Source organism: Ixodes scapularis, unplaced genomic scaffold, assembly GCF_016920785.2.
Source record: "Ixodes scapularis isolate PalLabHiFi unplaced genomic scaffold, ASM1692078v2 PGA_scaffold12__126_contigs__length_90152505, whole genome shotgun sequence".
In the NCBI taxonomy this organism is placed as follows: domain Eukaryota; kingdom Metazoa; phylum Arthropoda; class Arachnida; order Ixodida; family Ixodidae; genus Ixodes; species Ixodes scapularis.
In genome coordinates this window covers 49,056,750-49,070,891 of record NW_024609838.1, presented here as the reverse complement: position 1 = coordinate 49,070,891, position 14,142 = coordinate 49,056,750, and the positions used below count along the sequence as shown (strand labels likewise).

The window sequence follows — 14,142 nt, the reverse complement described above, 5'->3', positions numbered from 1 at the left end:
ACAAGGACGAGGTAGTATTATTGACGCGGACGCAGGGTTGCCTATCAGACAAATAGCTTTTAAACAAATTGTATACCGAACCACATACTCCGTACGAGGAAAGCTTGTATAGGAGAACATTGTGGTTGACTACGTCGAATGCCTTACTCAGGTCGAAATAAAAATAACGCCAAGCCGACCATTATTACAAACTACTTCAGTGGCAGCAGACGTAAAAGATACGAGATTGGTGGATGTCGATCTGCCGGACATGAAGCCATGCTGATTAGAAATTACTATACTACGAAACTTGAGGGAGAGGAATTGATGGATTACCATTTCAAAAAGTTTGGAAAAAGAAGAGAGAAGAGAAATTGGTCTGTAATTAAGAACCTCACCACTATTTCCAGATTTCAGGACCGGAACAACCACTGCCAGTTTCCAGTCGTCAGGGAATATCCCTGACGTCAAGGAGTTATTGAAAATTGTGCACAGTAGAGGCGTAAGTAATTCATGATAACCCTTAACAATTGCAGCGGCTATCCTGTCATGACCTGCAAACAATATGGGTTTCATTTTGTTAATACATATCCTAACACATCCCTCATCGAGAACCACAGAACCTAATGAGTCACCAAGTACGTCCGAGTGAGGCAAAATAGTTGAGGAGCAGATATTATTATTAATGTAAACTGACGCAAAGTGATCCGCAAACAACTCAGACATGCGCTTCGCAGTGTCGCAATGCTGATTCAAGACGATTTCGGACTCAATATTCTTCCCCAAGCGCGAATATTATTATTATTATTATTATTATTACTATCCCTGACGTCATACAGAGAAGAAAAAGTGTCTTCAAACAGACGTTCTTTTCAATTGCTTCGCAATATATCGACTAAATTCTGGTTTGCCGAAGGCTTGGCGCCCCCACCCCCCCAAATATTACATGAAGGTGGGTTGCGGGTTAGGATACAACATGAGAAAGTCTTCAACTATTGTGGATTCTAGCCAAATCGTCGCTTTGACTTCGGCCTTCTGCTTCATCTCTCAAGATGGCTGCGGTGCTATACATTGGTCCTGCTCCACATCATATCCATGTCCTCGTTGCTTCAACTAGGCATCTTAGCCTAAGAGCGGTCATCCTCACTCGCTGTGGATTCAGCCTTCTCGTCCTGTTCAGGCAGGGCAAGAAGGCTGTGCTGGTCTTACAACCGTCGGCAGTCACTCAGAGGAAACGCCGAGGCGCACACTCTCGCCCGAGAACTTAGCTGCCGAGCCGAGAGAGTGACCCACCTCCCTGTTTTCCCTGACACTATTAGTTCACGCGCGTTTATACTCACCACGTACACAGATATCCTCCAGTACTACCGACTCAAAAGATACACGTATCCTCCCGCACACCGCGATCTAACAAGACGCGAGGCCGTCCAATGGCGCAAACTACAAACAGGCAGCTTTCCACACCCGCTTTTATACAATAAAATCTTTCCACAACAGATAGCACCCAGGTGCAAACACTGCTCAGCTCCAGGCACCCTCATACCCATGGTGTGGACATGTACACACTACAACACAGACAACTTAAACACCCCAGAGACGTGGGAGTCCCTCCTGCGTTCGTCCGAGCCGGAAGACCAACGCCGGCTTATCCAGCGCGCGGTGGAGGCCGCGACATCCCAAGGGATCGCCGCCGACCTCCTCTAAGCGAGCGCAACCGGTCCTGGGACTGGTCCCCTCTGTTTATGGGAGAAATAAAGAGTTCACCACCACCACCGCCGTGAATAGCTGTAATCAAGACATACAGGCTTGATGGTGGAAGAAATCACTCCACAGCACATCCATGTCATCGGTGCTTCAACTCGGCAACTTAGCTTATGAGCCGTCACCCTCACTCGCTGTGGGTTCAACGTTGTCGTCCTGTATAGGCAGGGCAAGAAGACTGTGCTGGTTTTAGACCCACCGGCATCGCCGTGAAGAGCTGTAATCGAGACTTACTGGCTTGATGGTGGCAGACACCGCATACTGGAGCACCGACATCCCGCACCCTGGATTTTGTGCTTCATAGACAGCTTCCTTGAACTGTTGTGCTTTAGTCAGCGGTTAATATTTCCCATTCACCCTTGACACACACACTGTTTTGCGGCAGGTGAGCGTCTGATACGTTTGTGTACTGTAGTCTAAGTTGACCGCGAACTGAAGAGTGTGGCGTTCAATAATTATATCTTATTTTTTGTCGTCTTTTATAGTTAAAATGTCTCTTAGTTGCTGTGCCTGTCTTGATCCCCTTCCTACCAATGGGAGAGTCATGAAATGCTCCGAGTGCTTCAGCCAGTACCATCTTGGCCAACGATGCTCTCACATTGCGGAGAGTACATTTAAGACGACGAGCTAAGCAAAACGCAAAATCTGGGTATATGGCCCATGCAGGAAATCTAAAACTCACTCGAGTTTCATTGATACCGAGTCAGCGTCGATATCTCAGGGTGATTACAACACGATATCGGTTCAACTTGCTGCCGTCAACAAGAAGCTTGATCTTCTGCATAATCTGAAAGACAGTGTAGACAGGCTTAGTGCTCTACCATCAAACGTTGAAGTCCTATTATCAATGAGACCTACAGTTGAGGCCCTAAAAGAGACCGTAGGAGCTGTTCAGACTTTAATAACGTTCTTATCCCAACAATACGACACAATTCTTGCACGTGTCAGCTCCAATGAAAGTGAAGTTAAGTTACTGAGGTCGGAAGTTAGCCCTCTGCAGTCGACAGTATCTGATCAAGCATTGGTGATACAGCAACTGCAGTCCGACATAAATGAAAAAGAGCAGGATCATCGCCAATCTATTATGGAAAATTCTGGAATTCCGTGTTCCGAACGAGGATTTGGGTGCCATTCTGAAGGGTCTCTCAGTCAAACTAGACTTGCAGAATTGTCAGGCTAGCGAGATACTTGATGTCCGCCGCCTCCGGGCCAAGCCTGACTCAACCCCACCTATCCTAGTTCAATTCGCCTTTACTGATATCAGACGAAAATGGATGAGTGCCCGTAAAAAAACTCCGCTCGCTTTCTAATGTAGAATACCCGGAAAAAATATATTTTAATGAAAACCTCTTTAAGGCAAACAAAGAGCTATTCTGGCAAGCGAGATCAAAGGACAAAGAAAAAGGATATACTTTTATGTGGGTTAAAAATGGTACAATATTCGCAGAAAAAGCTGAAGGTTCCATTCCCGTGCGTGTCTCTAAGGCTGTTGACCTTGAGAAAATTGTTTAGTCGCTAACCTCCTTGCTGTTCCTATATGAACGATTCTCGACAATTTACTGATCTTTCTTCGCTAAGCAAATTTTTTTTCCACTCGTAAATAGAGCAGTAACGATAGTACATGTAAATATTAGGAGCATCAAGAAATACTGGGACGAGTTCCAAGTTGTTATTCGTAACATTAAACACATCGTAGATGCTTTTGTTCTAGCTGAGATAAACATACATGATACATACAAAGAACTATTTTCTTTATGTGGATATCGGTCCTTTTTTAGTACACGTGACTCGTCTCGCGGAGGTGGCATAGCGATTCACACTAAAGAGAGGTGGTCTTGTGCTGAATTGAAGTTCTCGTTTAATCACGCTGAGTACTTATCCATAAAAATGTGCGATAGCCAAATTTCAACACTGGTTCTGGCGTATTATAGACCTCCATCAAGCAATGTTAAATCATTTCTAGATGAGCTTGACGCAAACATCGCTAACATCGGCCAGAGTGAGATCATTTGCCTTGTGGGCGATTACAATATTGACATACTGAAATCCACAAGATCGAACGTATGTGACTACCTTACGCTTCTTTCTAACCACGGTATTTCTCCTATTATTAACGTACTAACGAGAGAAGAGTTCACAAGCGGAAAACTTGTTTTTTTTCTTGCCTCGATCATATTGACATCAGGAGTTCAGGGGCGTCTGTGAAATCCGCAGTCATCTCACAAAAGCTGGTTGATCATTATTTCGTGGCATGCCAAATAGACTGTGGCATTGCATCGGAAGAAAACAAGAAGCCTTCAAACCAGATTGCTATTATCGACAGTCACGTTTTTGACAAATTAATATCCTCCTATGTTTGAGAACAGCTAGTAACCATCACGAATTGTCAGACTGCCTAAACATAGTTAGTTGATGCATTTGCGCGTTTTACGGAGAAGAGTATAAAATTCATTAAGACAGGAAAACGAAGACCGCAACATCTCTGGTTGACAGCAGATATTATATCGGAAATTAAACGTAAAGATATCTTATGGGCGCGTTATCGCCGGTCACCAAATTCCCAAGATATAAAATTACAATACGCAAGCCAGAGAAATCGAGTAACCGCTCTTATACGCTATGCGAAACGGAAACACTACCAACGTAAGTTCTTCGACGCACGTTCTAATACTGCAACAACCTGGTCTCTTGTGAATGAAGTAAAAGGCGGCAATAGGCGGAACTCTATCGATGAAGTTATTGAAAAAAAGTTTAATTCCATATGCTTTCTGTGGCGGAAAATTTCAATAGTTTTTTTGCTTCAGTCTCCGGCATATCTGACGATGAAAATGTTTCATCGGTAAATCTGGAAAAACCCTGCCCGAAATCTGCCTTTCAGCCAAACATGACTGAACAAGATCTTCATATGTTGTTGTTTAGCTTCAGGTCTCATAAGTCTCCTGGTATAGATAATATTAAACTTAGCGACTTGCTTCGCAATTTTAATGTCTTAAAAGGTGTTCTCCTACACATACTAAACATAATTATAGACACCGGGGTTTTCCCAAAAAATTTTAAAAGCGCAATTGTCAGACCTCTTTATAAAAATGGTGCACGTGACATTGTAAAGAACTATCGTCCCATAACTATTCTTCCTTGTTTGGCATTGGTTCCCGAAAAACATATTTTTAAAACAATGACCGCTTTCCTTGACAAATACAATATTCTATCACCTAACCAATACGGCTTTATCGCAGGCCGCAGCACCATCTCGGCACTTGAGGATATGTCTGATACGTTACACACCTCATTCGACAATAATCAGTTTACGTGCGCACTCTTCGTTGATGTGTCAAAAGCGTTTGATTCTATCAATCACCAAATACTGATGGAGAAACTTTGCAATTACGGATTTCGGGGTCCATTTTTTTTCTTGCTTCAAGACTTTCTGACTGACAGATCGCAACAAGTATTGGTTTGCAACAAAACAAGCGCCAGTGTATGCCTACAGGAAGGAGTACCACAAGGCTCGGTCCTGTCCACCTTGCTGTTTAATCTTTACGTGAATGATCTCGCCCGATCAACATCAGGATGTACAGTTTACCAATATGCAGATGACACATTGTTGCTAAGGACTCATATCAGCCTGCGCTGTGCAATCAACATGCTACAAATAAATTCTACAAGGGTCATGAACTGGTTTGAAGCAAATCGAATCTCCGTGAATGTGCAAAAAACAAAACTTGTCTGTTTCCGTAACCCTCTCAAGCGGGCATGCATAGACATACCTTTTATATTACATTTATCGTCTTGTGTCTCTTGCAGCTGTACGCCTATACCATACGTAAATACAGTAAAATACTTGGGCATTTATTTCGATAGCGATTTAACATCGAATACACACTTGAATTATTTGGCTAAGAGACTACGAAATGTGTAATGTTTATTATATCTCATCAAAACGTTCCTCCCTATCTCCGTCAGAAAAATGGTCGTTTATGCTACCGCGTATGGAGCTCTGCGATACGGAATTACAATCTTCGCCAACTGTTCAGCTCTTTGGAGAACAAAATTAGATGTCACTCTTAAGAGCATCGCCAAACACGTTGCCTATGATCCCAAATTAATACAGGATGGTGACGTATTCGCATCAGTGGGCCTACCGCGTTTTTTCCCTCTTTTTTAACGATATGTTATCCTAAAGCATTATTGGAATAGCCCGTTTAAAACGCCTCATTTTGTTCAGCACTCTATAAGAAATAGTGAACGCTTTATAATTCCTCGAATATACACCAACTACGGAAAGAGTATACGTTCATTTTAGGTGCCTGACATCTTCAACAAATTACCAGACGTTTTTAGTCAACTCGATTCTCTACGATCTTTGAAAAAGCTCCTAAAAAAATGTGCTAGAAACCATATATGCATTTTTTTTTTGCGAATAACGTACATTTCAAACTCTTTGGACCGTTCTTCAGTTGGTGCTGAATCCACATGGGAATTTGTTTGTGTCTTTATCCGTGTCTATGCTGTAAGTACTGTATACTTGTGTATCCGGGTACGCATGTGTAGATATACATTTGAGTATTTACATATGCCACTGTGCATCTTTGTGTGATATATGCCTGTATACACATATCCGTTTTTTTAACATTTACTTCTTTTATTACTTTTTGAAAGTGTACATTGATTTATCCATGTGTGTAAATATTACTTTGACATGAAGGATGGTATAGTATAGTTATAACAATCACCTCTGTGCTTCTTATTTCGCCATTTGTGAATTATTTCAAATATCTATACTGAATGCCATTTGTGAAATATTTTGAACTTCTTAACTGACTGCTATTAGCATACCAAGAACGCCCGTCTACCACTCACATTGGCTAACATCAGTGCTGGGTCAAGTCAGACAAGCCAACCCTGGCTACGACAGACCCGAGTCTAACATAACAAAAAAAAATGCTGGAATCAAATATATTATTATTATTATACTATCAATAATATTAATAATAATAAAATTAATAATAATTTTTGTTACGCGTGTGGTTCACTTGATAGTGAGGTGGGCCTGTCAAAGCCAGACGAAAGCCTTGTTGGACAAGACCCTATAGTTTGTGGTAAAAAAGCGTTCCCACAGAAGTAAACTTCCAAGTTCCACATACATCGCAATATAAACGATGATGGTCACACAAACATGCACATACACAGCACAGTCAAAATGTTGGCCCTAAAAACATCGGAGCATTTGCTTCAGTTTGTTTAGCGAGTCCCCAGTGTAAACATCGTCCGGTAGGCTAATATACAGGGAAGATAGAAATTCCGAATTCTTTTTCTGTATTTTGTCACAACAAAAGGCATTTCATAGCGCTCGGTGTGTCGAAGTGATCTAGATACGACATGGGGTACTCTGAAATTATCACATCAAAAGTGTTTCAATACAACGGTCTGAACCAATAAGGAGTGGAACAATGGCAAGTCCAAGACTGCTATGATCTCTTCTTCAGTTTGCGATATAAAACCATAAACATTGGTTTTAAATATTCCTTTTAAGACTGAGTCTATTTTTTGACCCCATCGTCCTGGGCCCTGACCACAAATAGTTATTCCGTAACTCAAAACACAATATGCCAAAGCGTGAGCTATCGTCTTTTTCGTTGAATAAGGTATTAAAGATCTGGTTATTGTACAGTAAACAAGATACATTTCTCAGTCGTTTACAAAGTTTTGACAGGTGAGAATTCCACGACAAATCACTTTCGAATTGAATTCCTAAATATTTAACTTCATCTAAATAAGATATGGGGCAACAGTTATAAGATGTCGAAAGAGAGGTATGCATATATATAGGATGATTGGGCGTTAACATCTTAAGAGGATTACGAAAGCAGACAAGCTGGGTTTTAGATGCCTTTATCGTAAGAAAATTTGTCTTAAACCAATCATGGAGTCGACAAGTGTCCTCTTAAAGTAATGCGATTGCTACAGGATAATCAAGGTGTTTTGAAAGCAACACTGTGTCACCCGCATATTGGAACAATTTACATGTTGAAACTGAGTTGGACATATCGTTTACAAAAATGTTAAAAAGAAGAGGTGACAAAACAGAACCTTGGGGAACCCCAGCCTGTAAGGTAACTCGGGAGCTACGAAAAGTTCCGGAGAAGAGAAACGAATGGGCCGCGGAATCCAATGTTTTGCTATTTTGTTAGTAAAATCTTGTGACTCACTGTATCGAACGCCTTTGCTATGTCAATAAAATGTGCGGAAGCAACCTGATGCCTCTCGAAGGCTAAGTGCCATTCATCTGCAAAATCTTCGAAAAGTGGCTGTGTCCCACGTCCGTTGACAAACCCATATTGACTGGGCGACAAGATATTAAAGCGATCAAGAAAGGCCGTCATAGTTTGAAAAATATGTTTTTCTAAGATTTGGACAATACAGGGCAAGATGAAAATTGGTCGATAATTGTCAAGTTTTTAATGCTCTCCCCCCTTAAATACGGGCTTCACCAGCGCACTTTTCAAATCAACCGGGATCATCCCAGAGGAAATAAAACCATTTAACATGTGAAGGAGCACAAGTTTTACAGAATCATAATTTCGGCGCAGATCATTTGCACTGATGCCATCGATACAGGGCGCCTTGTTAGTTTTGAAACTAAAAAGCAAAGTGCGTAGATGAAGTGCAGACATTTCGGGAAGGAATGCCGAGGAAACATTTGAATCAAGAAAATCTGCTGTGACCATAGTATCATTCCGAGCTACTCCAGAAAATGTAGCGAAAAACTTATTGAAACCCTCTACTAGCTTTGTCGTATTGTTACCAAACACTTTGTCTAGGAAGGCATCTATCGATATCTTTACACCCGTGCCTCGTAATTGATTTATCAAACTCCAAGTCACTGAAATATTTGACCTTGCTTTAAAAAATTTATCTCGAAAGTATTTTCTTTTTGCTGATCGAATAAGCGTGGTTACACGGTTTCGCATAATACGGAATTCTTTTTTCAAGGGGGTATTGGTTGGATATCACCGGCATCTAGGCCAAAGAACATCCTTACAGCGGATAGCTGACAAAATGTCACTTGTTAGCCATTCTTGTTCGCTACGACGCCGCCTCAGAGTGTTAACCTTTTTAGATCGGTCCCTGAAGTAGTCAAATATATCTCTAAACCTACAGTACACTTCATCAAAGTCTTGAATAGAAACTAAACTATTCCAATCATAGGTTTTAACCAAATTATCAAATCTAATTTATCAGTTATTTCCAGCATTTTTGTTATCGCTATTGTTGATTTCATCGTGAGTTGGGATGCAAGTTGGCACGCCACAAAGTAGTGATCGGCTAATTTTTGCTCTATTACGGCCGATTTTGCAACCACATTCGGAGCGGGTATGCTTATATGATCCAGACACGAGGCCACAAGGTGATTATCCAAAAGTTCTTCTCAAGTTGGAGCTGTATGATAGTCACATACAATAGACTTGGTGGGTTGAAGCGTATCAATGTTGAAATCACCGACTAAACAGATGTCGACAGACTGAAAATTGCCAAGTGTATTTTTAAGTTCTAAAAATCTTAAAGGATTAACTGAAGGAGGTCTGTAAAAATCTAGTAAAATCAAGGACCACTTATCATTCCATAGCCTCTTAGACAAAAACTCGCAATGGCAAAACTCTACACCAAGTGTCTCAGTACACCACAAGTCTTTAACAAATATCGCAATTCCTCCTCCTCGGCCAATCGGCCGTGTAAGAAAGAATCATTTATATCCCGGTATCCGGAACACACCACAGAAGTCGTCTTTAACATTGATCTCTGTTAGCAGAAAAACGTCAAACAGTGGTGACATATAGTTTACAGTTATTACAAACTGGTCCCAATATTCACGAATACTTTGAATATGTACATGTAAGAAGCCAAGAGTACTGTCACTAGCTGGTTCCGAGAAACGTTGAAATTAAGAAAAATCTGTACTTCCATTATTCGACGCGGTTGTTATCCACTGGTATTTTTAAGCCGTTTAGCAACAAAATGAGTTAGATAATCAATTCCAGGTCGGCCAACCGGTGGATGCGAACCAGTGACGAGGTTCCTGACTTTTTTTGCAAATAGCTTCCCATTTTTCACCCAAATGAATTGGTACTGCTCGCTTTTTGCTTTCTCCCGCACCATCCAAAAGAGTTCCCTGTTCTTTCGCGTTAGGTTCTCGTTGAGGAAGAGTTTGAGCAACGAACCCTCTGCTGCCAGAGTCCTCAGCGTACCTCGCGTGGCGAGCCATTGTTCTCTTAGCGATACTGAAGCCAATTTAACCAAGATAACTGAAGGGCCGTCGCGCCGAGATGGCAGACGATGCACCGCCAGTATGTCCCTCGGCTGAATGTTTTCAAGGCCTAGCTTGCCAGCCAACTCGCCCACAACGGAGACTAAGTTTTCACTTGGGGCATGAGGGAGTCCATGTATCTCAAGGTTTGAGAGACGTCTGTACTAGTCACTATCGTTCAGCACTTCTTTCAGGTGCTCGATGGTCTGAGACTGCTCTGTTACCACGGTTCTTATCAATGTCGTTTCCTCACGGAGCTCTGTTATTGCGGTTGAGTTGGTAGTGGCTGTAGACATAAGAGAGTCGTACCGAGCGGACAGAAAGTCTACGGCCTTCTGAACCTCCGTGATTGCGGATTTCAGGCTCTCGACTACCGGCTTCAATGTCAGGAGTTGATTCATCTGAGTTGGTAAGTGGAGGAGGGTGTCAACATTGGCCTTCAGCAAGGTGAGACACTCCAGTTTAGCTTCCAGCGACCGAAGATGTTCCGTACCATAATAAGAATAGTTCATTGCATGAACACAGAATCAGGTAAAAACACGGGTTCATCAAAGCCTACTAGGGCTTGTATAATGAACACCATCTTGATGAGCATGCTGCTCGTAAGTGAAACAGAAAAACACAAATGCTAACATATTTTGTTTCCGGAGTCACTTAAATAGAAAAAAGGTAATTTATTATGATTGCTCACACTTTGCGAATAATAATAATAATAATAATATAATAAAAGATTTCGTTTTTCATTTCATTTTATTTATTTAGATACCTTCATAACACTATAAAGTGACGGGTCGTTCAAATCCAGTAGAGGCTTGAAGGACAGAACCCAGCAATAATATTAATAATTATAATAATAATAATAATATTTATTCCGCTTTCATGTTTGTTTTCGATATTTTCGGGCCCGTCAAAGCCGAAGTAGGCTTGTGGGACATGGCCCGGAAGAGGTAGTAACTTATTATATACATCTAGTTAATAAACTAACACCGATAAACAACCATAGTTGTCCGGGGTGGGGGAAGGGGGGGGGAAGCGGCGGGCAGTGAGTCACTTTGTACATGGCAGGATAGAGGGTGTAAATAACAGTGGACCGGTAGAAACATTATAGACATATACATGACACAGACAGAGATACTCAGTCAGAGTGGACCGGCAGAAACATTGTGGAGATATATACAGGTGAAATGAAAAAGTTCCGACAAGGTTGTCAAGAAGAAAGGTAAGGAAATATTAGCGAGTACTTAAGGTAGAGTCCAATCGATTAGGATTTTTTTTTTTACCTGACTTTTTTTTAGCTAAGCGTAAAAATGTCACCAGGAAGCGAATTAAGTAGTTTCGGGACATAAATATCACGAGTAGCTTGTCCGTAGCTAGTATAAGAACGAGGTACAACATAGTGAGGACAATCTCTTAGAACTCGAGAGGACAGGATAGTTAATTTGAAATCATCCATCCAAAAGTGGTGCAAAATTATTGAAATCACGAACAACTTTTGGAAGGAAGGTGAACCAAGATACTCAAAGATGCTTCCGCATTCTTTTAAATCACAGTTATACGCCACGCTCTTCTGTAAGTTCCGCAGAATATTATCGATGCGTACTTGCCATCTTATGGGGCAATTGGAAAGAGTAGTAATTCCAAATCTTAAAACACCGTATGGAAGGCTGCTGGCAATAGCTCTGCGCACACAGATCGGAGCAAGATGTCTAATGGTGTACAAAAAGCAGGCAGTACTTCTGAGTTTGCTCCAAATATAGGACAGGTGGGCGTTCTAAGCAAGGTCGCTGTCAAAATAAACTCCCAGGTATTTAACTGAATTTACATAAGAAACCGCCGTAGAACAAGAAGCACAATCGGAGGTATGAATGAACAGAGGAATGTTTGTCACAGTTTGTTTTAAAGGATTTCTAAAGCATACTAAACTAGTTTTTGAGGCGTTAACTTTGATACGGTAGTCAACGAAACCAGTTCATAGCAGCGAAAACAGCTTGTTGTAGTATTTGTACGGCTGATGAGTAGTGTGTGACACCCGACTAAAACTGTATCATCGGCATATTCAAATATATGACAATTTAAGATGTTTTGTTCAAGATCATTCACATAAATATCAAACAATAAGGGGAGATTATGGATTTTAAAGAACGCCACAAGTCAGAGACACTTGTGTGCTCATGTTTAGCCCTCCCAGAGCAACAACCTGGAAACGATTAGAGAGATAATTTGTAAGAAGTGTGTGAAAATTGCCACGAAATCCCAGCTTGTGCAATTTCTGAAGCAATATACTGCGGTTGACCGAGCCAAAAGCTTTAGAAATATATAAAAAGAGCACGCAACTGTATAGATTATTGTCAAAAGCAGAATGCAGGAGGTCGGAAAATTCTTCTAACAGTGACAGTTCCAAGACCCTGTACCAAACCAATTTGTCTCGGTGAAATTACTTAGAACTTGTTGAGGAATTCTTACATAGTTATTAGGAAGTGTTTTTCCAGAAGCTGACCTATGACAGGCAAAGTGGAGATCGGTCGCTAGTTTTTATAGTTGTCTGTCTGACCCTTTTTGAAAAAAGGTTCAACAAGTGCTGTTTTTAAGGTATTAGAAATTGCACCGGTCGTTATGAAACCGCTTAGCATGAATAAAAGAACAGTAGTTAAAGCCGCAAATATTCGTCGTAGAATTCTGATCGATATGCCATCAATTCCGTTTGGTTTCGTTTCTTCGAAGCTAAACACCGGGGAATTCAGGTCAACATCAGTGATGGTTGGTAAAAGTGCTGAATCACAAATTGATATATTTAGGCTGCAAACGCCAAGAGAAGCTTCAGATGTTACTCGTGATGTGCTTGCAAAATAATTGTTGAATGAATTAGCAACTAGCTGGGGATCATCTTTCAAGTACAGCAGGGGGGGCTCTGGATGTGTAGTTTTCCCACGCAGTTGAATGACGATCGACCACGTCTGTTTGGTGTTTTTGGCGGCTTTGTCAAACTGTCCTCTAAGGTAGCGCCGTTTTGAAGCGCGTATCAGCGCACATACTTTATTTCTTTCTATATTAAATTTTAGGCCGAGCGCGCTATTGTTCGTGAAACGCTTGGATCCTCTCCACTGCAGGTCTTTGTATTCAATTGCTTTAATAATATCTGGGGTTATCCAATGGCTTTCCTTTTTTCTTTTCCTAGAACTGATTGAATGCTTCGCCTCATTTTTGGAAAAAAAACTGGATTTGTTCGCAAAGTTTCTTGTACACTTGACAAGCGTCATTTGAGTCAAGTAACTGTGACAAAGTGAAACATTTTTGTAGAAAGTCGAGTCTCTGGTGATCTACGATCCAAACGTCAGTCTTTTTATCTTCGCCCGGAGATTTTTGCGTATCTTGACGGGAGAACAAGGGTGCCAAACTAACACGCTGTAAAATAATGGTCTGCCAGTTTTTGATTTATTACGCCGGATTGAATATTAAAACTTGAACCACACACGTTTATGTGATCAAGACACAATGCAACTAATGATATAATTAAAAACTCTTCCCTTGTTGGAAACTGAATGCTGCATTCAGTACCGTGAGAATAAAAAAAGTGTAAGGTAATTAATTACTACTGGTTTGGTAGAGGCTAATGTATTTATGTTAAAATTTCCCAAAACACACCTGTTGGTCTAATGTCCATGATGATACGATGTTTTAAAGTTCTAGAATAAAATTGGGAGCACTGTTGGATGGAGGGCGATAGAGGGCCAGTAGCAAAAACGAGGCATCTTTCGTGATTATTTGCAAAGCAACAAATTCAGCATAAACGAAGGAAATGTCCAATCGGGACGGGGTGTATACGTCTCTAACAAAAACTGCTATTCCGCCACCGCGTCTGTCGGGGCGTGTATAGCAGAAAGAGCAATATCCAGCAAAACAAGAAGCTCCGGCGACTCGCAGTTAGCAATAATTTATGTTCGAAAAAAAGCGTCAATTATGTCGTTTAAGTTTAGAGCAATCGTCAAAAACTCATCCCAGTAATTTCTTATCCTACGAATGTTCAGGTTGAGCAGTCCAAATGAATTACCAGAGGTGTGACTAAAACTATCTTTGAATGCGCATACTTCGGGAAAGGT

General features: G+C 41.1%; 1 protein-coding gene across 1 annotated transcript; it reads left to right on the top strand.

Annotated features, from left to right (window-relative positions):
* The first annotated feature begins 1,031 nt into the window (after positions 1-1,031).
* Positions 1,032-1,745, top strand: LOC115311324. The gene is made up of 2 exons (XM_040223773.2): positions 1,032-1,053; positions 1,160-1,745. The coding sequence occupies exons 1-2, from the start codon at positions 1,032-1,034 to the stop codon at positions 1,681-1,683; spliced, it is 546 nt and encodes a 181-aa protein (XP_040079707.1). The 3' UTR covers positions 1,684-1,745.
* Positions 1,746-14,142: the final 12,397 nt, after the last annotated feature.

Excerpts from the sequence above, each read along its gene's own strand:
- LOC115311324 (XM_040223773.2), top strand. The coding sequence starts at position 1,032 with ATGGCTGCGGTGCTATACATTG. Across the intron at positions 1,054-1,159 it reads GGCTGCGGTGCTATACATTG|GCAGGGCAAGAAGGCTGTGC; the intron begins GTCCTGCTCCAC and ends CGTCCTGTTCAG.